The sequence below is a fragment of the Saccopteryx bilineata genome, chromosome 10 (assembly GCF_036850765.1).
Source record: "Saccopteryx bilineata isolate mSacBil1 chromosome 10, mSacBil1_pri_phased_curated, whole genome shotgun sequence".
In the NCBI taxonomy this organism is placed as follows: domain Eukaryota; kingdom Metazoa; phylum Chordata; class Mammalia; order Chiroptera; family Emballonuridae; genus Saccopteryx; species Saccopteryx bilineata.
The window spans coordinates 51131221-51156940 of record NC_089499.1 but is presented as its reverse complement, the minus strand read 5'-3'; the positions used below and the strand labels follow the sequence as shown (position 1 = coordinate 51156940).

The 25720-nt window shown below is 46.2% G+C and overlaps 1 protein-coding gene across 1 annotated transcript; it reads left to right on the top strand.

Annotated features, from left to right (window-relative positions):
* Positions 1-479: 479 nt before the first annotated feature.
* Positions 480-24900, top strand: CPNE9 (copine family member 9). The gene is made up of 20 exons (XM_066244609.1): positions 480-596; positions 1105-1145; positions 1265-1311; positions 1411-1514; positions 2019-2055; positions 2553-2629; positions 8636-8699; positions 8815-8918; positions 9137-9241; positions 11046-11087; positions 11404-11479; positions 11592-11645; positions 12041-12102; positions 13499-13545; positions 14498-14679; positions 14956-15083; positions 20858-20960; positions 21960-22017; positions 22397-22470; positions 24419-24900. The coding sequence occupies exons 1-20, from the start codon at positions 529-531 to the stop codon at positions 24602-24604; spliced, it is 1659 nt and encodes a 552-aa protein (XP_066100706.1). The 5' UTR covers positions 480-528; the 3' UTR covers positions 24605-24900.
* Positions 24901-25720: the final 820 nt, after the last annotated feature.

The window sequence follows — 25720 nt, the reverse complement described above, 5'->3', positions numbered from 1 at the left end:
CCTTTCTATCAATGAGGAGGCTGAGCCCGAGATGAGTAACTTGCCTAAGGTCACACAGCTAATAAGTACAAATGTGTAACTTCCTAATCAGAAACCTAGGCAGGACAGGAGAGGGAAAGGAAAGAAGCATTGTTGAAGGCGGAATCAGGAAGAGGAAAGGTCCCAATCGCCCTCCCCCTCCAGGTACCCAAACCCTACAGCACCTTGCTCTTTGGGGGGCTTGGGTTTTGCCTCAGAGAAGTGTACCGGAAGGATTCAACCAAGGTGTGGATTGGTGTTGGGGTCTGAGTAAGGTTTACGGCCTGCCCAAAGCTGATCCAATGGGACAGGGGCCACCTGCAGGGCTGGGCGGGGCTGTATTGCTTTCTGGAATCACTGCCTCCGGCAGGCACAGTCAAGGCGTGTGCGGCGGGAGAGCTTACCGGGCGGGAGGGAGTGCAGCCGCCTCCGCGGCGGCACATGGGCTGGCCCCGCCGCTGCCGCTGCCGCTACCATTAGCCTTCCGCGGCTTCGGCGACCCGACCAGCCATGTCTCTCAGTGGAGCCTCTGAGCGCAGCGTCCCGGCCACCAAGATTGAAATTACCGTGTCCTGCCGGTGAGCTGGCCAACTGGAGAGGGTTTAGGCACTGCCCTACCCCCAGTCGGCTCCGGGGCTTGGTGCGGACAGGGGCTAGACCCCGGGGGAAGAAGCATCTGGGACAGGAAAATCATGGAAGCAGATTCTGGGTTCTGGGAGGGGTTTCCAATGAGCAGCCCCACCCTCAAAAGGGCTCACTCAGCCTGCAGGTTCAAGGGATGGGTCGCGGGAATCTAGTAGATTCTGGGGGCGCAGGAGGAGAAAGTTTTGGGGCTAACCTTCATTCCTGGGCCCCTAAAGACAGTGTGAACGCTTACGCGTCCAGTCCACAGGGACACGGTCCTTGGGCTGAGATTTCCGGTGCTGTCCAGGGTGCTAACAACGCGGGCCTCGGCTGGATATAGTAATGAGGAATGGAGGTGCGATTTGAGCCCCACGCCTCCCCCCGGGTGCCTAACTCAGGGCAGAGTCAAGGTGGACTTCAGAATGACCTACCCTCTGTCCATCTGTCTGTCGCTTTTTCTAGGAACCTGCTGGACCTCGACACTTTCTCCAAGTCCGACCCCAGTAGGCGGCACCAGGGCGGGGGTGTGGGGGAACTGGGTGTGCTGTCGCGACTGAGGAGCGGGAAGTGGGTACAGACTGACCTGACGTCCTTCCCTCCCCACCCCCACTCCTGCCTGCAGTGGTGGTGCTTTACACGCAGAGCCGGGCCAGCCAGGAGTGGCGGGAGGTGAGTCCCAGAGTCCTCTTCCAGCCCAGAGCTGCCCCCGGGAATCACCTCCCCCTTTCAGGCTCTGCGCTGACTCTCTGCACCCACCTTCCAATCCAGTTCGGACGGACCGAGGTGATTGACAACACGCTGAACCCAGACTTCGTGCGCAAATTCGTCCTTGACTATTTCTTTGAAGAAAAGCAAAATCTGCGCTTCGATGTGTGAGCCCCGCCCAGAATTCTGGCTTGGACCCCCACTCCCCACTACCACCCCCGCCCCGACCTGGATCCACCCGAAATTCTGGCTGGCCACGCCTCCGCCTGGCCTCCGGGCTGGTTCCTCTCCCAGGCCCAGTTTGATTCCTTTATGAAGGGGTCCACTCTAGTCTTAGCTCTGCCCCCAAGTCTAGCTTGGCCCTGCCCTTAGCTCACATACAATCCAGTTTACTCTCCTGGCCTGGTCCTGCCCACAGTTCTCCCTAATTTAGCTCCTCCTCTGTCTAAATCACGCCCTACAAAGGACCTCCTCCGCAGCAGGCCTGGGCTTGGCCTCGATCTAGGGCTGACCATCTCTGATTCTGACTCCTGCCCCCAAGGAGACCCAGGTTTAATTCGGGTCTAAGACTCTTCCTACACTCATAATTTTAACCAGGACTCGAAACTGGACCCCTTTTCCAGGCATTCTCCCTCTAGGCCTGCCCCACGCTGGTTCCACTCTCTTTCTAGGTATAACGTGGACTCCAAAACCAACATCTCCAAACCGGTGAGTGAGCTTCCTATGGCAGGCTGGGCACACAGGCAGAGCTCAATGTGTTAAATGGGCCTCTTTGGAACCCTCCTATCTCTCAACCCCGACTCCACCTTCTTCAGTCTGAACCTACCCTTCCCAGCCCTTCTCTCTTGCTCTGCCTTGGTTTCCCACCTATGCCTCTTACTTACTGTTCCTCTTCCTTCTGGGCTGCTGCTGGGTCCTGCAGAAGGTGAGGCTTAACCCATTTGGGCAGGATGGGGTAGGTGGAGGTGAGGGGTGGAATGGAAACCTGGAGAGCAGCTTTAAGTAATGGCAGGACCTAGAAGGGGATCTTGCCTAGGACCTCTCCCCCACCCTCTCTTTAAAGCACCAGCTAGATGATAGTTCTTGCAATGTCCTGCCTCTTGGGGAACACCTTGGTCATTTCAACTGGGCTGATGTCCCGGGCTGGGCTGGGACTCTGCACCCCCAGCCTTTCCAGGCCTCGCTCATTCCATGTTCCGATGCAGGATTTCCTGGGACAAGTGTTCCTGGCCCTGGGAGAGGTGATTGGAGGCCAGGGTAGCCGCCTAGAGCGACCCCTCATGTGAGCTGAACTGGAAGGGGTGAAGGGGAAAGGGTGGGTGCCTCCAAATTCTCCCAAAGACACTGGTGACCCATAATAGTGTAAGCTGGGATTCCCTCTGGTAAGGAGCCTTCAGTGGTTCCCATCACCCTTGTGGGAACCTCCACTCTCAATGACTTTGCTAAAGTCAGTCTCAGGCCTGACATGTCTTCTCTCTCTCCTCACTCTTTTTCTAAGTCTTTCAACCTTTAAGGTCCACTTCCAAGCTCTTCTCCTGCAAGAGGCTTCCACTCTAAGTCAAGTCCTTTGGAATTTCCGTTACCCACTAAATATTTATTAGTTCATTTCATATGCCATACCCTGTGCTGGGCACCAGGAATTTCTCCATTCCACACATATTATTGGCCATATACTCTATGTCAGCCACTGTTCAAGGGGCTTAGAATGTAATAGTGAACAAAACAAAGGTTCCTGCCCTCGGAAAGCTTATATTATAAAAGGGGGGGTAGTTGAGACCTACAAAATAGACAAAATAAAATTACACAATATATTAGAAAAAGGCTAGGTAGAGCAGAATTGGGGGAACTGGAAATGCTGGGTGGATGGGAGCTAAGATATTCAAAAAATGGTAGGGCTCTTGGAGAGGTAACTTTGGAGCAATGCCCTGAAGGAAGTAAGGAAGTGAGCCATGCAGATATCTGGAGAAGGAATGTTCCAAGCAGAGGAAACTGCCTCAGCAAAGCCTGGATATATCTTAAAAGTAGAGCCAACAGATTCCTGACATTAAATATGTTCAAAGAGCAGCAAGAGGCCAGTGTAGCTGGAGCCAAGGGAGCAGGGGAAGAAAGAGAGAAGTGAGGTTAGAGAATTAACAGTGAAGGCCTTCTAAGCCACTATAAGGACTTCAACTTTTGAGTTGGGAGTCACAGGAGGGTTCTGAGCAGAGATGTGACATAATCTGACAATGCTTTCAAAGGATGATGCTGGCTGCTGGATTTATAAAAAATGTTGTGGAGACAAAGGTAGAAGCAGGGAGCCAATTGGAAGGCTATTACAGTAATCCAGGGATGGTAGCAGCAAAGGAGGGGAGAAGTGGTCAGATTTCCTGGATATATCTTAAAAGTAGAGCCAACAGATTCCTGACATTAAATATCTAAATTTTTTTTTTTAGATTTTATTTATTCATTATAGAGAGGAGAGAGAGAGAGAGAGAAGGGGGGAGGAGCAGGAAGCATCAACTCCCATATGCGCCTTGACCAGGCAAGCCCAGGGTTTCGAACCAGCGACCTCAGTGTTTCCAGGTTGACGCTTTATCCACTGCGCCACCACAGGTCAGGTTAAATATCTAAATAAAAGGAAAGGAGGGGTAAAGGATGACACCAAAGCCTTTGTTCTGAACAACAGTAAGGATGGAACTGCCATAAACTGGGATATAAAAAAAAAGTAAGAGAGGAGTAAGTTGGTAGGGATTCAATCAGGAGTTCGGTCTGACTTGTTGAATTTAGTTTTTATTAGACATCAAGTGGACATGCCAAATTGGCTATAAGATACACGAGTCTTAAATGCATTTTAAGGCCATGAGACTAGATGAGCTTACCAAGGGAGTGAGGAGAGAGAGAGACAAAACCAAAGACTGAGACTCCAGGAGTTGGAACTAGAAAAGGAGACTAGGAAGAAGCATTAATAAAGTAGGAGGAAAACCAAAAGAAGGTGGTGGTGTCCTGATAGCAAACTGAAGGATGTGGATCAAGGAGGAGGGAGTGACTAACCATGTCAAATGATTCTGCAGGTCAAATAAGGTGAGAACTGGGAACTGGCCATTGGATTTAGCAAGATGGAGGTCACTGGTAACTCTGACAACCATAGTTGTGGGTTTTTTGTTTTTTTGGGGGGGGATTTTTGTATTTTTCTGAAGCTGGAAATGGGGAGAGACAGTCAGACAGACTCCCGCATGCGCCCAACCGGGATCCACCCGGCAAGCCCACCAGGGGCAACGCTCTGCCCACCAGGGGGCGATGCTCTGCCGAGACCAGAGCCACTCTAGCGCCTGGGGCAGAGGCCAAGGAGCCATCCCCAGCGCCTGGGCCATCTTTGCTCCAATGGAGCCTTGGCTGCGGGAGGGGAAGAGAGAGACAGAGAGGAAGGAGGGGGTGGAGGTGGAGAAGCAAATGGGCGCTTCTCCTATGTGCCCTAGCTGGGAATCGAACACGGGTCCCCCGCACGCCATGCCAACGCTCTACCGCTGAGCCAACCGGCCAGGGCCTGGGTTATTTTGGGTTTTTTTTTAAGATTTTATTTATTCAGCCTGACCAGGCGGTGGCACAGTGGATAGAGCATCAGACTGGGATGCGGAGGGCCCAAGTTTGAGACCCCGAGGTCTCCAGCTTGGGTGTGGGCTCATCTGGTTTGAGTAAAGCTCACCAGCTTGGACCTAAGGTCACTGGCTCAAGCAAGGGGTTACTCGGTCTGCTGAAGGCCCGCGGTCAAGGCACATATGAGAAGCAATCAATGAACAACTAAGGTGTTGCAATGAAAAACTGATGATTGATGCTTCTCATCTCTCTCCATTCCTGTCTGTCTGTCCCTGTCTATCCCTCTCTCTGACTCTGTAAAATAAATAAATAAATAAATAAATAAATAAATAAATAAAAATTATTTATTCATTTTAGAGGGGAGAAAGAGAAGGTAGGGAAGAGCAGGAAGCATCTGAGAGGAAAGGGAGGTCAAGAGTAGTTTTGTAATTAAAAAATTTTTTTCCATTAATTGGGGGTGGGGGGAGTAGGGAGAGAGAGAGAGAGACATCAATTCGTTGTTCCACTTAGTTGTTCCATTTTTAGTTGTGCACTCATTGGTTGCTTCTCATATATGCCCTAACTGACCCAAGATCAAACCTGCAAACTTGGTGTGCTGGGATATGACTCTATCCACCTAGCTACCTTACCAGGGCCTGTAAGTTTTTAACATAAGAAAAATTGTATCACATTTGGCCTGACCTGTGGTGGTGCAGTAGATAAAGCATTGACCTGGAACACTGAGGTCACCGGTTCAAAACCCTGGGCTTCTCTGGTCAAGGCACATATGGGAATTGATGCTTCCTGCTCCTCCCCCTCCTTCTATCTCCCTCTCTTTTTCTGTCCCTCCAATCTTTAAAAAAAAATTTTTTTTGAATAAAAAAAGACAGTAACTTAAAAAAAACTTTTTTTAATTGAACCACATTTGTATATTAATGGGAATGACCCAGTAGAAACTGAAAATCTGACATAAAATGAGGGAGGAATTGCTGGAGTGATGATGTCCTTGTGTAGCAATAGGATATGGAATGTAGCACACAGTGGAGAGATAAATAGGTACATGGATAGTCATTTATAGCAATGGTAGGAAGATAGTTGTGTGGGTGAAGGTACTGAAGGCAGGGGAGGTGTGGTGGTGGGTCTGTGGACATTCTCTTTTGGTTGCTTCAGTTTTGTCAGTGAAGTAGGAAACAAGGTCATTGGCTGGGAGTGAGGATGGAGGAAGAGGCTTTTCAGGTTTGAAGAGAGTAAAGGAGGAGTGAAACTGCCATCTAGCAGAACTGAAGAGTAAAGGATCTTGGGAGGTATAGTATAGTATGGTTAAGGACCCTCTTGAGGTTTGTGGTCATTCATTTATAGTGAGACTAGTTGGCATGACTGTATGGTTTCCTCTCACCATATTCAGTTGCATAAGTGTGGTACAGGTTAGGCAGAGAATTGGATTTAACTAGGGTTGTGGTTCTGACAAATAAGTATATCAAAGAGAAAGAAGGGCAAGGGAAAAAGAGTAAAATGCAAAGTGATGATTATTATAATCATTGACTGGAATGCACATTGGGTGAGGAGGTGAGGGAAAACATCAAGGAGGCGAAAAACAGCAAGAAGGCAGTAGGATCAGTGACTTTGTCTTGGATATGCAAGTGAAGATTCCCTGTACTCATCACACTTGTCTTTCGATAGCACAAAAAAGTCAGAGATCAAAGAAGCCAAAGAAATGGTTCAGCATTATCATTTTAAAGATGGGGAAAATCACAAAGCAAGTTGAAGTCAGGACTTGAACCCAGGATACTCTTGACCTAGCTTTCTCTCTCCCATACTTGGGATCCTTTTGAGCAAGGGTCCCCAAACTGCGGCCCCCTGAGGCCATTTATCCGGCCCCCACCGCACTTCTGGAAGGGGCACCTCTTTCTTTAATTTTTTTTTTTTTTGTATTTTTGTATTTTTCTAAAGCTGGAAACGGGGAGAGACAGTCAGACAGACTCCCACATGCGCCCGACCGGGATCCACCCGGCACGCCCACCAGGGGCAACGCTCTGCCCACCAGGGGGCGATGCTCTGCCCCTCCGGGGCATCGCTCTGCCGAGACCAGAGCCACTCTAGCGCCTGGGGCAGAGGCCAAGGAGCCATCCCCAGTGCCCGGGCCATCTTTGCTCCAATAAAGTCTTGGCTGCGGGAGGGGAAGAGAGAGACAGAGAGGAAGGAGGGGGGGCGGGGGTGGAGAAGCAAATGGGTGCTTCTCCTATGTGCCCTGGCCGGGAATCGAACCTGGGTCCCCCGCACGCCAGGCCGACGCTCTACCACTGAGCCAACTGGCCAGGGCCGGGGCACCTCTTTCATTGGTGGTCAGTGAAAGGAGCATAGTTCCCATTGAAATACTGGTCAGTTTGTTGATTTAAATTTACTTGTTCTTTATTTTAACACACTTTTTTTTTTTTTTTTTACAGAGTCAGAGAGAGGGATAGATAGGGACAGACAGACAGGAACAGAGAGAGATGAGAAGCATCAGTCATTAGTTTTTTTGTTGTTGTTGCGACACCTCAGTTGTTCATTGATTGCTTTCTCATATGTGCCTTGACTGTGGGGCTACAGTAGACCGAGTAACCCCTTGCTCGAGCCAGCGACCTTGGGTCCAAGCTGGTGAGCTTTGCTCAAACCAGATGAGCCCGCGCTCAAGCTGGTGACCTTGGGGTCTCGAACCTGGGTCTTACGCATCCCAGTCCGACACTCTATCCACTGCACCACTGCCTGGTCAGGCTTGTTCTTTATTTTAAATATCGTATTTATTCCTGTTTTGTTTTTTTACTTTAAAATAAGATATGTGCAGTGTGCACAGGGATTTGTTCATAGTTTTTTTTATAGTCCGGCCCTCCAACGGTCTGAGGGACAGTGAACGGGCCCCCCTGTATAAAAAGTTTGGGGACCCCTGCTTTTGAGGATCAGGTTTCACAGATCCATATCAACAAAGTCCCTGACTGCTTAGAGACTCAAGACAATTGGGAATGTGTGTCCTGGTATGTAACCTTCATGCACATGGGTCCAGAGAGGTTAAGGCTTCCCTGTCATTCTTATTTTACTCTTCACAAAGCAAGCATCTTGGACCTAACAAACCAGCCCTTTGCTTCAGGTCTGAGTAGAAATTCCTCTACCTCGTTTAGAACTGCTATATCACACTCTCTTTGACTATTGCTTTGACATCCCACATCCCACATCCCCCTGGAAGCTCCCTGAGGGCAGTGTCTAGCAGAGCTGGGAGTGCCAGCTGACCAATTCATACCTAGCACAGTGTCTGGCATATGGTAGGTACCAGGGTCTGCTTTGAGAAATATGAACTCCTTCATAGCTATAATGTTTTTCCTTGTATGCATTCTTTCAGATCCCTTCACAGGCCTTAGTCGTGGACATGATTCCCATTCCATGGAAGAAAGAACTAGGGCCCAAAGAAAGGAAAAATAACTTGCCCAGGACTCATTATCCTATGTTTTTCCCATGATACCATTATGAGATATCCAGCTAGGCTATATTAACCCCATTTTTCTGGACTATAGGCCCCATCCCCAGTCAAAGTTAACCCCTTCCATTCTAGAAGCCACTTAGGACATAAGGAGACACACTTAGGGGACTATCAATAAATGGCACATTGAATCCCTTGGCCCACCTACCCAATTCCATATTGGCCACCCCAATCCTTGTGGCCTACTCTCCACTCCCCTCATGAAGAGGCTTTTTCTGCTTCCAGAGGTATACCAGGCAAGAAGTGTGGGACCATACTGCTGACTGCGGAGGAGCTTAGCAATTGCCGGGTTAGTAAGGGCCACATGCTAGACCCAGGAGGCTTGCTACTCTCCCCAAACCCTTTTTAGTGGGCTGACTGTGGCTATGGGAAATTTTAGGTCAACAGCCCAACTTCATCCTTAGGACATTGCTACCATGCAGCTATGTGCAAACAAGCTGGACAAGAAGGACTTCTTTGGAAAATCAGACCCCTTCCTTGTGTTCTACAGGAGCAATGAGGATGGCACGTGAGTCACTACCCTCCTCACTGGTACCCTGCCTCCCCCACTGTGATCATGGGCCTATTAGGGCTTGCACACTGGGTATCTTAGACTGCACCAGAGGTTGAATCCAGAATTCACTCAAGGCAGCACACAATATGTACTTAACAAGTGGGAGTATCAGGCCCTTTTTCTGGACTCAGTCCTACCCAAAGGCAGGATTTAATCCTCTTGCTCCTCTGCAGGTTCACCATTTGCCACAAGACAGAGGTTGTCAAAAACACACTGAACCCTGTGTGGCAGCCCTTCAGCATCCCTGTGCGAGCACTGTGCAATGGAGACTATGACAGGTCTGCTTCAGCAAAAGCTAGGGAGTAAGAAGACTAGGGCATGAGAGTGGGGCCCCAGAATGATGGCAGAAGAGTCATAATAATGTTGGAGGATCATGCTCAGTGAGACATAGTTTTGGGCATGGAGATGGGGAAGCAGATGGATAGCCATGTGGACGGATAGGTGGGTGGGTGGATGGATGGATGGATGAAAGGGCAAATGAACAAATGAATAAGAAGATATAAGGATGGATTATTAGGTGGATGGATAAAGTGGTGAATGGGTGGATACTATATGAGAGATTGAGGGATGGCTAGAAAGGCAGAGGAATGATTAGAAAAGCAGGAGAATAAATAGATGGAGTGACAGAATGATAGATAGCCAAAGAATGGATGGTAGGTGGATGGATGGATTAGTTGATGGATAAGTTTAAAGTAGATGGATAGGCTGACCATATGAACAAATAAATGGGCAGTATGAAGGTAGGTAGGTGGGTAGAAGGATGGATGGCACATAAATGGATGGTTGTATAGCTGAATGGAATATCAGATGGACAGATATCAGATGGTTGGATGTTTTGTTGGATAGATGAATGGACATATGGATGCTTACATACATCAATGAGTTGGTGAATGGCTAAATGTATAGTTAGATGAGTGGACAAAGATAGGAATTAATACATAATTGGATTGGCATATTTATAGGTAAATGGGTGGCTGGATGGATAGATAAATGGTTGAATGGACTGCCACATAGATAGATGGACATACAGGGAAGACTTAAGTTACTCGTTAAGAACAAGGTCTTTGGAACCAGGATGTCTGAGTTTAAATTTCAGCTCAATTATGATCCTCAGTTAAGTTACTGTTTATTGTACCTGTTTCCTTACCCAAAAAGTAAGAATAATAGTTCTTACTTCATAAGATGGTTGATAAATTTTTAAAATTTTTTTGTCTGACCTGTGGTAGCACAGTGGATAAAGCATCAACCAAAAATGCTGAAGTTGTTGGTTCAAAACCCTGGGCAAGGCACATATGAGAAGCAATGTAAGTTAATGCTTCCTGCTCCTACCCCACCTTTATCCCTCTCTCTCTTCTCTCTCCAAAATCAAGAAATAAAATATTTTAAAAAGAGAGAGAGAGAGAGAGAGAGAGAGAAAATACTTTTCCCTGCCCAGATGGCTCAGTTGTTTAGAGCATCATCCTGAAGCACAGAAATTGCTGGTTCAAACCCTGGTCAGGGCACATATAGGAACAGATCAGTGTTCCTGTCTCTCTCACACTCTCTCCCTTCATCTCTCTCTAAAATCAGTAAAATAAACATTACATATTTTTAATTTTTTTAATTGTATTGATTTTAGAGAGAGAAGGAAGAGAGAAAGAGAAATAAACACTGATTTGTTGTTCTACTTATTTATTTAGTCATTGATTCTTATATGTACACTGACCAGGGATCGAAATCATAACCTTGATGTGTTGGACAACCCTCTAACCAGTTGAGTTACCCAGCTAGAGCCAAGTTGGTTGATAAATTAAATGAAACAATCTGTGAAAGTGCTGAGAACAATGCTTAGGATATAGTAAGACTCAATAAGTGGTCAAGAATAGCAACAGTGGTACAAACAGCAGCAGTAGTAATAGTAGTAGTGGTAATGGCAGTAGATAGGTTGGTATTGTGTGTGGAATGATGAATGAATAGATAGGATGGATGGGCAAATGGGAAAAAATTTATGAAAGGACTAATGAGTGAATGCAAAGAAAAGTTGTATATGGTTAAGGGGTGAGGGTGTCTCCACCCAGCCTATCTTTATCTTTTGTCTTTCAGAACAGTGAAGATTGATGTGTACGACTGGGACAGGGATGGAAGGTAAAATTGCCTTCTCCTGTACTTAACCCAAACAGTTCCTTATAATATGTAGTGCATTCACTAGGACCCCCAAAGTGGCTTTGGGAACCAGGAAAGCTAATGCTAGATGCCTTGGGTACAACTGATCCCCTCAGTTGTCTTTCTGGTACACTGTCTCTTCCCTTCTCTTCCCCATAGCTTGGCCACTCTTTTGGCCCCACCCCCAATGCCCTGCAGCTCAAGTAGAGGCAGGGGATAGTGAGAATAAAAGGCTGGTTTTAGGGCTGGTTCCAAGCCAGCAGCAGCTGCTGCTCACCCACCCCTGGCCTCATTGCAGCCACGACTTCATTGGTGAGTTCACCACCAGCTACCGGGAGCTAAGCAAGGCCCAGAACCAGTTTACAGTCTATGAGGTGAGAGCTCCAGGCCTGCCCAGGTTGCCCAGGTCCTCCCTACATCCCAGCGTGTTCAGGCTGCAGTTCCCTTCCTCTGTTTCCCACCATCACTGTTATCTTCCCCACTCAGGTACTTAACCCTCGGAAGAAATGTAAGAAGAAGAAATATGTCAACTCAGGAACTGTGAGTGCTCCCGGGGCTCTGACCCTCCCTGGATCCGTCTGTATCTATCTCCACTGACATAGCATAACAAATGTTGGGGGTACCGGAAGGCTATGGCCACAGATTACTTGGATTAGCAATGTTGGGCACAATGTGGCACCATTAAGTTTTTCTCTTTTTCTCTTTCAACTGTGAAAACATTTTGATCTTTAATCTTTTGCAGAATTTTTTTTTAAACTTAATTTAATATACTTTTGGAAACCCAATTATGTTTCTGACACTTTCCCTTTTTGCCATTTCCAAAATTAAACAATGTGGGACGGGGGTGGTGATGGGGTGGCATCGTGTGTCTCCCTCCCTTCTACCACCACAACTGCCCTTTCCAAAGTAGCAGGGCTGCCTCTTCTGTCCCACAGGTGACGCTGCTCTCCTTCTCTGTGGACTCTGAATTCACTTTTGTCGATTACATCAAAGGAGGGTGAGTCACAGGCCAAAGTCTGGGCTAAAACAATGAGTTCCTCCCAGTTCTGAGCCTTACTTTTCTTTTTTTTAATTTTAAAATAATTTTTAAAATTTGTTGATTGATTTTAGAGAGAGAGAGAAATATCGATTTGTTGTTCCACTTATGCATTCATTGGTTGATTCTTATATGTGCCCTGACTGGGGATCCAACCCGCAACCTTGGTTTATCAGGACAATACTCTAACCAACTGAGCTACCCAGCCAGGGCTGAGACTTAGTTTTCTTCTTTATGAGTTGTCAGGGTCCAATGAGATCATGAAGATAAACTTTAAAACACTTGGCAAACTGGCCCTGGCCGGTTGGATCAGCGGTAGAGCATCGGCCTGGCATGCAGGGGACCTGGGTTCGATTCCCAGCCAGGGCACATAGGAGAAGCGTCCATTTGCTTCTCTAGCCCCCCCTCCTTCCTCTCTGTCTCTCTCTTCCCCTCTCGCAGCCAAGGCTCCATTGGAGCAAAGATGGCCCGGGCGCTGGGGATGGCTCCTTGGCCTCTGCCCCAGGCGCTAGAGTGGCTCTGGTCGCGGCAGAGCTACGCCCCAGAGGGGCAGAGCATCGCCCCCTGGTGGGCAGAGCGTTGCCCCTGGTGGGCGTGCCGGGTGGATCCCGGTCGGGCGCATGCCGGAGTCTGACTGTCTCTCCCCGTTTCCAGCTTCAGAAAAATACAAAAAAAAAACAAAAAAAAAACACTTGGCAAACTATAGTGTTCTATAAAATGCATAGGGTTGCCAATTTTAGTTCTCTTCCTGAAGTTTCATCCCTAGCTTCCAGACTCCCCTGAAGTTGTGGCTACAATGAGGCCACGGATAGGTGAGCAGCAGCTGCTGCTGGTTTGGAGCCATTCAAGATTCCAAACCAGAGGTCTTCAAATGTGGCCCTATTAATCTGACTGGGACCCATATAAAAGTTATAGCCAGATAGGAGGGAGAGGTCAAGAGAAAGGGAAAAGCCAAACAGACTGTAGGGACCTTCTGCTTGGTTCAGTTAAGGCAGGCAAACCTGGGAAAGGTACTTTGCTTCTCTTATCCTTGCTTTTCTCCTGTGTAAAATAAAGATGTTAATTACTACTTCAGGGCTATGGTAAGGGTTAAATGAAATTATTAAATGACATGTATATGCTTGTCACAGTAGGCATCTAATTCTGCAACCCAAAGTATGCTCCATGGACCAGCAGCATCTGCATAACTTGGCAGTTTGTTAGAAATGTATAATCTCAGGTTCCATCTAGATAATCCAGATCAGAATCTACATTAAACATGATCCCCAGGTGATTTGTGTGCACACTAGTGTTTGAGAAATCCTGATATAAGTATTAGTCCCTCTCTTCTCAATCATTCCATCTACTCCCCTGACAGGACCCAGCTGAACTTCACAGTAGCCATTGACTTCACAGCTTCTAATGGTGAGATGTGGTTTGGGGAATGGGATATGGAGGAAGTCTTTAGGATTGGCCTGGACTCCTAGCTAGGGATAACAGTTCACCTACCCAGTAAGCCCAGGCTTGAAGCAAAACCTAGCCAGGCTAGTACTAGGACAGGAGTGCCGGGGAAAGATTATTGGGTGTAAGGATGGGCAGAGGAGACATGAAAATAGGTGGGTAAATGGATAGAGAAAGTTGAAAGGATACATAGCTCAAGAACTGGAGGAGTCAGGATTGATGGGAGAGAATATGGGGTATAAGGAGAGATGGACAGAAGAGTGGGTAGTGAGCAATAACGGGATGAATAGATAGATGAACAGAGCATGTAGATGGGTTGGTGAGTGAGGACAATAAATGCATGGATGAGTATGTGGGTGAATAAATGGATAGATATTTAAATTGGGGGCGACAATGGGTAAGTAGATAAAGAATAAATGAGTAGAAAGGTGGATGGATCCATATGAGGATAGGCCAGTGAATGAATGGAATGCATAGGGATAAATGGATGGGTGGACAGAAGATTACAGCTGTATGGATGGGTGGAAAAGGAGGAGAAATGGCAGGTGGACAAGTAGGTGGATGGATGGATGGATGGATGGATGGATGGATGGATGGATGGTTGGATATGTGGGTGGATAGTTGGATAAGAGAATGGAAAAGCAGATAAAGAGAGGTGGATAAGTAGACTGATACATGGATTTATGTCAGTGGATCGGTAAATGTATGGGTGGGTAGACAAATTGATGGATAACAATAGGGTTTGATGGGTGGACAGATGGATAAATGAACATATGGATGAGTGGGCAAAATAATGAGGGAGTGCATGGGTAAAGAGTGGATGAATGGATAGATGACTGGATGCATACAAGAATAGGTAGATTAATGGATGAGCAAGGTGGCCATGAGGCTGGGTGGGGCTCCTGTGTCCCTACAGGGAATCCCCTGCAGCCTACTTCCCTGCACTACATGAGTCCCTACCAGCTCAGCGCCTATGCCATGGCCCTCAAGGCAGTGGGAGAAATCATCCAGGACTATGACAGTGACAAGCTCTTCCCAGCCTACGGCTTTGGGGCCAAGTTGCCCCCAGAAGGACGGATCTCCCATCAGTTCCCCCTGGTATGGTATGGGCCAGAGCCTACACTCCATGCCCTGGCATCTGGCCCACCCAAGTTGATGAATTTCTTCTATTTACACTTCTTTTAAGAGTCATGGACCTGCAGAGGAACAGAAGTTATTATGATAGGGTAGAAGAACAGGGAGGGGAGCAGGGCTGGAGTTTGGAGGGGAACATGAAAGAGAATGATGGAAAAAGAAAGGGGTCAGAGCTGGGGTCAGAGCACTACTGGGTATACCCTGCATGGGTTCAGCCCAGCAGGACATCTTCCCTGACAGAACAACAACGATGAAGACCCTAACTGTGTGGGCATCGAGGGCGTGCTGGAGAGCTACTTCCAGAGCCTGCGCACAGTGCAGCTCTACGGGCCCACCTATTTTGCTCCTGTCATCAACCAGGTGGCCAGGTAAGGGAACTGGATGGGGTTTGAGGAGAATGAGGGAACCCAGACAGGGGACTGACTTCCCAAGGATTTAAAACCACTCTTAGTGAACTTGGGCTTTGGGAGAGAGGGTGAACATTTGTGTTAGTCAAGTTTTAGTATAAAGAGGTTATAAAATGCCCTATTCTGGGGCAGAGAGGGTATCAACAAACTATCCCAGCCCCCCTCCCTGGGAACAACAACTCAAGGCTCAAATATGGGGGAAAGAGAGAAAGGCTTATCGCACAACAGTTAAGTCACAAGCTTAGGCATCAGATCTGGGAGTGATCCTGGTTCTACCACTCACTAACCATGTGATTTTATGCAAATTAGCCTCTAAGCCTCCATTTCATCCTTCTAATAATAGATAACAATAGCTCCTTCTTTATAGGGTTATTGGGAGTTTAAAATTAGATAACAATGTAGGAATTATTAGCACAGTGTCTGGCCCATAGTAAGTGCTCAATAAATGGTAAATTAAAAGATATAAAAGTAACTCCATTTCTTTCTTTTTTTTTTGAGTGAGAGAAAGAGACAGAAGAAGGGAGAGAGATGAAAAGCACCAACTCTTAGTTGTGGCACTTTAGTTCATTGATTTCATTCTCAAATTTTTAGAATAAAAATATACAAAGTTAAGAAAGCCCAGATCACATATCAAATTATTTTTTAAATAAAAATAAAACGACAGAACTAAAACCAAACATGTATCAATAAACAGAAATTGGATAAGCTCACCTACTAAAAGGATTCTCTGATTAAATTAAAAAATGAATCATACTTAATGCTGAAGAGACCCAACTAAAACAAAGTACCTCAAAAAGCTTGATAGTAAAAAAATGAAACATACAAAAGGAATAAAAGTGGAAGAATTTCAGGGAGATTCATATGTCCATAGACTTCCTTTTTCCCAAATAAAGATTTATTTTCTAATTCATGATAAGGATAATAGTTTATTTTTGTGTGTGTGTGACAGAGACAGAGAGAGGGATAGGGACAGACAGGAATGGAGAGAGACAAGAAGCATCAGTTCTTCATTACAGCACCTTAGTTGGTCAATGATTGCTTTCTCATATGTGCTTTGACCAGGGGGCTACAGCAGACCAAGTGACCCCTTGCTCAAGCCAGCGACCTTGGGCTCAAGCTGGTGAGCCTTACACAAACTAAATGAGCCTGGGCTCAAGCCGTCGACCTTGGGGTTTCAAACCTGGGTCCTCCACTTCCCAGTCCGATGCTCTATCCACTGCACCACCGCCTGGCCAGGCAGGATGTTTTTAATTATACTTGTACTTAGCCAAAAGGCCAAGAAGTGATAATTTCTTTAATTATAAAAGTAACGTAACACATAACATTGCTATAGAAATTTTCAAGAAAGAAATCACCCAGAATACTGGCTATGGGAATGCAGATATATATAGGTTTCTTCTTTTTTTTTTTTCCAATTGATTTTGGAGGAGGGAGAGAGAGAGAAACACTGATTTGTTGTTCCACTTATTTATGCATTCATTGGTTGATTCTTGTATGTGCCTTGACTGGGCATTGAAACTGCAACTTTGGCATGTTGAGATGACACTCTTACCAACTGAGCTTCCCAGCCAGGACTACATATAGTTTTTGACAGTCTTTTTCTTATGCATCCATAATTGCAATCAAATTACATGTAATATTTCACTACTGATTTTTTTTTCACTTAATACTGGAGCCTGAGCATATTCTTTAGTTGTTATTTAACAGACTTCTTGCCCAGGCTGAATCACTCAGTTGGTTAGAGCATTGTCCAGAAACACAGAGGTTGCCAGTTCGATTCCCAGTCAGGGCATATATAGGAACAGATCGATGTTTGTCTCTCTGTCTCCTTTCCTCTCTCACTGAAAGCAATAAATTAAACATTTTAAAAAATAAATTGCCTGACCTGTGGTGGCGCAGTGGATAAAGCGTCAACCTGGAAATGCTGAGGTTGCCAGTTCAAAAAAAACCCTGGGCTTGCCTGGTCAAGGCACATATGGGAGTTGATGCTTCCAGCTCCACCCCCTTCTCTCTCTCTCTCTCTCTCTCTCTCTCTCTCCCCCCCCTCTCTATAATGAATAAATAAAAAATCTTTAAAAAAAATAATAAATTGACTTCTTAAATATTATCTTGAAAAAGTTCACTAAGTAATTCATTAATTTATTTAATGAACATTAAGAAAAGAACCAATGTAACATGAACAAGTGATGTAGAGTCAGACTAGCTAATACACCTGCTCTACCACTCACTTTGGACAAGACTCTTTTCTTTTTTTTTTTAAGATTTATTGATTTTTAGAGAGAGAAGAGAGAAAGAAAGGAGGGAGAAGCAAGAGTAGTTGCTTCACCTATATGCCTTGACCGGGCAAGCCCAGGACCTTGAATTAGCAACTTCAGCGTTCCAGGTCGCGGCTTTATTCACTGTGCCACCACAAGTCAGGCTGGGCAAGACTCTTAACCTCCCTGTGCCTGTTTCCTCAGTTGTAAAATGAGGATAATAATATCCACATCATAGGGTTGTGAAGAGTAACTAAATATCTGTCAAGCGCTTAGAACAGTGCCTGCCACATCATAAATGCAATAGGTGTTAGCTATTACTGTTACTATTATTATAGTTATTACTATTCAAAGGGCATCTGCTGTGTGCTCAATTCGCTGCTGGGGCACTGGAGACTCACAGATGAATCAGATCTAGTCTCTGCCCTTGGGAGCTCTTGTCTTGGTGCAAGAGACAGAAATATAAATAAATCATTACCTTCCGTAGGCCAGAGCTTCCCAGACTTTTCCAGCAAGTCACCTGTCAGCAATGGCAAGTAACTGCTTCCTGCAGGGGAATCTGGGGGACACAGCTGAAAGTAGCCAGACTGAAAATGTCTTTGAAGTCACCATATTTTATCTTAAAAATTCATACAGATTTTTCATTGGTCTCACAGTGTCCATTTGCTTTAATTTAGAAAAAAAAAGTGTTTTAAGTATACATAGAATCATCTAGCTTCATCCACAAAATCATACAGTAGATGGATGCTCCAGGTATTCTGTTGCCTTGGACCACCCTAGACACAGAAGCTGGTACCCTCAGGGGTATGAGAACCCATTTGGAAGGGCACACAGCTCATCTCAGTGGGCGGTGTCCTAAGAGGCAGAGGAGGAGGAGGGAGGGTGTAACCTAGTCTAAGAAACCCCAAACACTCTATTCATGGAGGGAACTGCCATGCTGAATCTAGAGGCCGAGTTGAATTTTATCAGAGAAGGGAGTAGAGTAGACCTGGCAAAACAAACCACATGTGAAAAGCACAGAGACATGAAGGGGCAAGCTCAGGAAAGTGTGAACAGGATACTAGGATCAGAATGTGCCATATCTATGAAATGGGGGGTATCCAAAGAGCAGGCTGGGAATAGAGAGGGCATCAAGAGCTCAGATTTAGGTTCAGTTGGTCAAACATGGGTTTAGACCATGGATTCATCATCTCCTAGGGATGCTATTCTTAATGTCTCTGAAAAGTTTTCTCATTTTAAAAATAGAAATTAAAATGTGCCTATCACATAGAGTGGCGGTAAGAATTAAATTAGATCGTGTATAAGTGCGCAGCTATGATTTTGATAATCACAGACTTCTCTTCAATTTTTTCCCCCACCCAATAGCCAAGTAGGGCACAGGCTGGCCTCCCCTAACCAGTCATGTACCTCCCATGCCTCCCACTGCCCCTGGCTCACAAATCCCTTCCTGAATGGGCTCTCACCCACTGCACCAGCCTTCTCTTTCTTCTGTAGTCCTACATGTGCCACCTAAAATATACCTCCTGGGTTACACATCCAAACCTTCTCTCTGGAATACTTTTCCCTCTCCCTTTTCATCTGCTCCCCCTTCCCCTTAACACTTTCACTTACCTAACTTGTACTCATTTTCCAGGTCTTAGGTTCTATGTCATGTCCTCAAAGCTCTAACCTTAATGCATCTTAATGGTATAAGACTCCACCTCCCCGAAGACAATATCACATTCTCTGCTGCATACTCAGCACCGAGCTTGGTGTCTGACACATAGCAAGTGTGCAATGGTATTTGTAAAATGAGTGAGTGATAGGAAATAGTACCAGTCCAGGCCTATGAAGAAGTCGTGGTCAGGCCTTGGCTGGTTTGCTTAATGGATAGCACTTCGGCCTGGCATGTGGATGTCCTGGGTTCAATTCCCAGTCAGGGCACACAAGAGAAATGGCCATCTTATTCTCTCCCTCTCCCTCTTCACTCCTTCTTCCTCTCCTGCAGCCAGTGGCTTGATTGGTTCAAGGATCAGCCCCAGGTGCTGAGGATAGCTCAGTTGATTTGAGCATTGGCCCAGATGGAGGTTGCTGGGTGGATCTCGGTCGGGAAGCACGTGGAGTCTGTCTCACTATCTCCCTTCCTCTCACTTAAAAAAAAGAAGAAGAAGCTGTGGACAGAACTCAGGAAGGGAGCAGGGGCTGCTAAGGAAGATTATAACCCAATTCCACCCTAGGCATGGGGCAAACTGAGACATGGCTATTTGAATTCACTATGCTTTCCTCTGATTTTTTAGATATCAGGCTTAAATACCAACACAGTCCAATAAAACTTTCTCTAATGATGGAGATGTCCAATATGGTAGTCACCAGTCCAATAGAACTTTCTCTTGTGATGTCCAATATGGTAGTCACCAGCCACATATGGAAATTGAGCACTTGAAATGGAGCTAGGGTGAACAAGGAACTAAATGTTTAATTCTATTTAACTTAATGCATTCAAATTTCAATAGCTACATGTGGCTAGGAACTAATTTATTGGACAATATAGTTCCATCCTTTCCAACCCACACAGGACCTGAGACTGGATGCCAAAAGACCTGGGTCTACCATGGCCTCCATACTCTCTCAAGGTCTTGTTTTTCTACTATGTAAAATAAAGGGGACTGGACTCAATTACTTCTGAAGTCCTTTACAGATGGAAACAATCTTAGATTCAAAGACTGATGATAAATGAAGGAAAAGGAGTTCTGAAAGCAGCATTTAGATTGGCTAAGGACCTGGCAGTCCAGGAAATGGGATCTGGTCAGTAGAGGGGAGAAGGGAGAGAGATGAAATATGTATGTGAGAAGAAGGAAGAAAGGAGGCTATCAGCCTTTGGTTGTGCTCTTGTATAAATACAAATCATTCCAGGGGCAACAAAGCCATATGTAATCTGGTTCCTGCCCTACCTCAGTCACTTGGTCCACTCTGCTTCCCTCATTTTTTGGGCTCTACACAGGGTGGGCTTCCTTCAGTCCTATCATAGAATCTTTGTCCATGCAGTTCCTTCTGGCTGGAATGATCCCCCCTTCACTTAGCCTCTCCTTCATCCTCAAATATTGTTTCCTTAATAAGCCTTCACTGACATGGACTATGTCAGGATCCCCTACTTTACACCGTCATAGCAGTGTCCCTTTCTATCACAGCACTTGTCACAAGTATAATTTTATACCTATTTCAGTGATTCTTGGATCAATGTCTGCCTCCCACTGAGAAGGCTGACATAGATTTGTTTTTTCTCATGGTGTACCTTCAGTGCTTAACACAGAATCTACCATAGTAAGTGCTCCATAAATAAATGTTACAGAAGGATCGCAGGCAGCCAGGTCTGGGGAAGGAGAATGAGATTCAGAAGCCACAGTCTTGGCCTGTTAGTACCTGATGGCTGTGGAAACTTTAGGAGTTTTACTTGGCCTCTCTGGGCCTTCAGCTGGATTCTGTTCTTTGCCTCTCACCCAGGGCTGCAGCCAAGATCTCTGATGGTTCCCAGTACTATGTTCTGCTCATCATCACTGATGGGGTCATCTCTGACATGACACAGACCAAGGAAGCCATTGTCAGTGTGAGTCTGAGGAGGAGGGCTTAGCAGAGAAGCTGTTAATAGCTGTGAAGGGGATGAGATTTTAATTTAATATCAACTTAATTAAATAATAACTGTAAAGGGGTTGAAAGGTAACAATTTAGCCTGCCAGTTTTATGCATGCTGGCAGAAGACACAAGACTCATGGGCCAGGGACAAAGGACTCTGTCATTCCCAGCAATAGTAGTAACTCAATCATCAGCACTTTCTTATTCTCTAAGTTCCAATTCCCACAAGGTAATACAAAGAGGGCCAGATGACACCTACACCCACAGTCAGTTGCTTTATAGGACAGAAACTTTGAGTTTAGGGAACCCATATCTTTTAAAATGGGCAGTAAAGCCCTGGCCGGTTGGCTCAGCGGTAGAGCGTCGGCCTAGCGTGCGGAGGACCCGGGTTTGATTCCCGGCCAGGGCACACAGGAGAAGCGCCCATTTGCTTCTCCACCCCTCCGCCGCGCTTTCCTCTCTGTCTCTCTCTTCCCCTCCCGCAGCCAAGGCTCCATTGGAGCAAAGATGGCCCGGGCGCTGGGCATGGCTCTGTGGCCTCTGCCTCAGGCGCTAGAGTGGCTCTGGTCGCAATATGGCGACGCCCAAGATGGGCAGAGCATCGCCCCCTGGGGGGCAGAGCACCGCCCCTGGTGGGCGTGCCGGGTGGATCCCGGTCGGGCGCATGCGGGAGTCTGTCTGACTGTCTCTCCCTGTTTCCAGCTTCAGAAAAATGAAAAAAAAAAAAAAAAAAAAAAACAAATAAAATGGGCAGTAAGAATGCCTGCCCTTTGTTCCAGTGTGCAACATTTTATTACATTGGACATTAATTCAGAGCTGTTTGATATGCAGATGTCCTTGAAAAAAATAGTCTAGAGCAAAGGAAATCAGTGCCCCCACTTGCAAGATGTACAGAAATGTAATACATAGACATTGCTGTCAACAGTCACCTCCCCCATGGCTACACACCCGTTATTCCCTCTTTCCCTTGCAGGCCTCCTCACTACCCATGTCTATCATTATTGTTGGTGTGGGACCAGCTATGTTTGAGGGTGAGTAGGTTGGGGGTATCCATGAGTGGTCCATGAATTAGGGAAAATGGGGGAATCTGGGCACCTAGGCCTGCCTCCCAAAAAAGATAAGATGGATGCCTGTGTTGGACCTTGGCCAAGTCACAGACATTTTCTGAACCTATTTCTTCACCATAACCAAGGCTATTGATCTGAATGCTTCCCTCTTGGGATTCCTGGGAGGATGGAATATGTGGGAAGGCATAATAATAATGTCATAACAATGCTTAATATTTGTAGGACTTTGATACAAAACCATTAAGGCATTCTCATGATGACTCCAAAGGAGAGCTAAGAGGAAGGGGGGTAGCATGGGTTGGTGTGTGAGAGGTCAATCTGCTGAATGGTATCTTTTCTGCAGCAATGGAAGAGCTGGATGGTGATGATGTGCGCGTGTCCTCTAGGGGACGCTATGCTGAGCGGGACATTGTCCAGGTAGACCTGACCAGGGAGAGGAAGTCACGGAGCTGAAAGGCATGGTGGGAAGGAAAGGCTAAGCTGGCAGCCACTCTACCTTCTGCCTTCCTAATCACCCACCTTTCTCCCCCTCACTCTTTTAGCCTTGCTGCTTTCATTGAACAAAATTTTTGTGAGAAACAGGCAGGCTGCTGTAGTCATTGTGGATCCATAGAGTAGGAGATCCCCAAGGCCCCTGCCCTCTAATGAAGGCAACCAATAATCATCACACAGCTAAATATCTCATTAGATTGTGATAAGTGCTGCAGAGGTACAGCAAATGCCACTATAAGCCTATAACAGGAACCTATCTTAGGTAGGGTAGTCAGGGAAGGCATCTATGAGGAAATGATATTTGAGCTGGAACCTAAAGCAAAGTATAAGCATTACAGGCAGAGGATCAGCATGAGAGAAGGCCCTATGGCTCAGAATAATTGGCCCAATCATGGAAAAGACAAGAGACTAGGGTAGCAGGATCACAGGGAGAGAAAGGGAAAGCCAAAACTACCGGTCATGGTGAAAATTTGGGGGTTTGTTCTTTAAAACTTGGAAAACTCTTGAATGATTTTACATAGGGGAGTGAGATGATCAGACATTCATTTTAAGAGGATATCTGCTTCATGGAGGGTGGATGGGTAGCAGGGCAAGAAAGGAGGTAAACCCATTAGTGAAGAAGCCTTTAGAGATGATAGGGATCTATATGGGAATAGAAGCAGTGAGGATAGAGAGAAGAAGCAGGTTCAAAAGATTTTTTTTTTTGCGACAGAGACAGAGAGAGAGTCAGAGAGGGACAGACAGACAGGAAGGGAGAGAGATGAGGAGTATCAATTCTTCATTGCAGCACCTTAGTTGTTCAATGATTGCTTTCTCATATGTGCCTTAACCGGGGGGCAACAGCAGACTAAGTGACCCCTTGCTCAACCAGTGACCTTGGGCTCAAGCCAGCAACCTTGAGCTTCAAGACAGTGACATTTGGGCTCAAGCCAGCGACCATGGGGTCATGTTTATAATCCCAAACTCAAGCCAGCAACATTGCTCAAGCTGATGAGCCTGCGCTTAAGCCAGTGACCTCTGGGTTTCGAACCTGGGTCCTCCACGTCTCCGTCCAATGCTCTACCCACTGCGCCACTGCCTGGTCAGGCTCAAAAGATTATTAAGAAAAGTTTTACAAAAGCTGACTATTAAGTGGTGATGAAGAGGGAGGCTTCAAGGATGATTCTCAGTTTTCTAGCTTGAGTATGGGATTAGTGATAGTAACGTTTACTGGGAAGGGGAAAGCTGAAGGAGGAGCAGATTTGGCAGAAATGGTTAGAATTCAGTTGTAAACACACTGAAATTGAAGTATCTAAGACAACTGAATAGAGCTGTAACAGAGCCAACTAAATATGTGGTTCTGGACCTTTAACAAGAGGCTAAGGATAGATATATAAATTTGGGAATCATCAAGGAACAGTTTTTAAAGTAAAGGGAGTGTATAAAATCATTCAAGAAGGGAACTGAGAGAAGGCACCAGGTTTAGAGATCAGATACTTCCCAAAGGAATAGGGGTTGGGGAGCTTATCCAGAAAGGTAGGAGAAAATCCAGCAGTGTGGTGTGTCAAGAACGCAATGTGTCCAGGAAGGTAATGGTCAAATGTAATGGAAAGAAGCAAGATGAGGACTGTCAAATACTACCCACTGGACTGATCTGGGAACATAGGGCTGTTGTCAACAGTTCCAAATGGAATTTCAGTAGACTGCATGAAGCCAAACTGGAGTGGGTTGAGGTAAATAGAATGTGAAAAAGCAAAACTAGAAGGCTTTCCAGAATAGGGGGATATTTGGAAAGAGATGTTACAGGTTAAAGAGAAAGCCTCCCTAATGTCCCCTTCCCCACTCCCCTCTCTCCTGTCCACAACTCATACCTGATTATCTGTGCCTGTCCTAGTTTGTCCCATTCCGAGACTATGTCGACCGATCAGGGAACCAGGTGCTGAGCATGGCCCGACTAGCCAAGGATGTGCTGGCGGAGATTCCAGAGCAGCTGCTGTCCTATATGCGCACCAGGGACATCCAACCTCGTCCTCCTCCCCCTGCCAACCCCAGCTCAACCCCAGTTCCGGAGCAGCCTTAGGAGCCTCCTTATCTAATTCCTGCATTTTGCCCATCTGCCCATCCACTGCTTCTGCTGAAAACCAGAGGCATCTGAAGCCCTGGAACTCATTGGAAGGCCAGCTTGGAGGATCAGAGCTGAGTGGTTAAGTCCTCCAACCCCTCACCCACAGAAGGGCCAGACACTGTAACCACCTCCCTGCCTTCATGCCAATAATAAAGCTGATAATAGTAATTACTCCACTTCTGTATTATGGGTCTTGGGAAGGGAGATTAGGAGGACTAGGAGATCCAGGGCCTGGCACCACACCAAGAAGAAGGAGCAAAGATGACTTCAGCTAGGATTTATCCCCATCCTAATACACAATCACCCAATCATATCTTAAGACATTCTTTGAACACTTTCAGAAGTGATAATGAATACAGTATGAATGTTTTGTTTTGTTTTTCTAAAACAGAAGCCATAGTTTTCATAAGAATCTTAAAGGGGTTCCTGACCTCAAATGGTTTGGCTTTAAGATGACTGACTGCATTACTCTGCTCTGGCCCATTTATTCTTAGTTTTCTAAATAAGGATAAAAACAGCTAAGGTGTAGTGCAGGGGTCCCCAAACTACGGCCCGCGGGCCGCATGCGGCCCTGAGGCCATTTATCCGGCCCCCACCGCACTTCCAGAAGAGGCACCTCTTTCATTGGTGGTCAGTGAGAGGAGCATAGTTCCCATTGAAATACTGGTCAGTTTGTTGATTTAAATTTACTTGTTCTTTATTTTAAATATTGTATTTGTTCCCGTTTTGTTTTTTTTACTTTAAAATAAGATATGTGCAGTGTGCATAGGGATTTGTTCATAGTTTTTTTTATAGTCTGGCCCTCCAACAGTCTGAGGGACAGTGAACTGGCCCCCTATGTAAAAAGTTTGGGGACCCCTGGTGTAGTGGATATTGCGTCAGACTGGGACGCAGAGGACCCAGGTTTGAAACCCCGAGGTCGCTGGCTTAAGCGCAGGCTCATCTGGTTTGAGCACAGCTCACCAGCTTGAACCCAAGGTCGCCGGCTTGAGCAAGGGGTCACTTGGTCTGCTGTCGCCCCCCCCCCCAAGGCACATATGAGAAAGCAACCAATGAACAACTAAGGTGTGG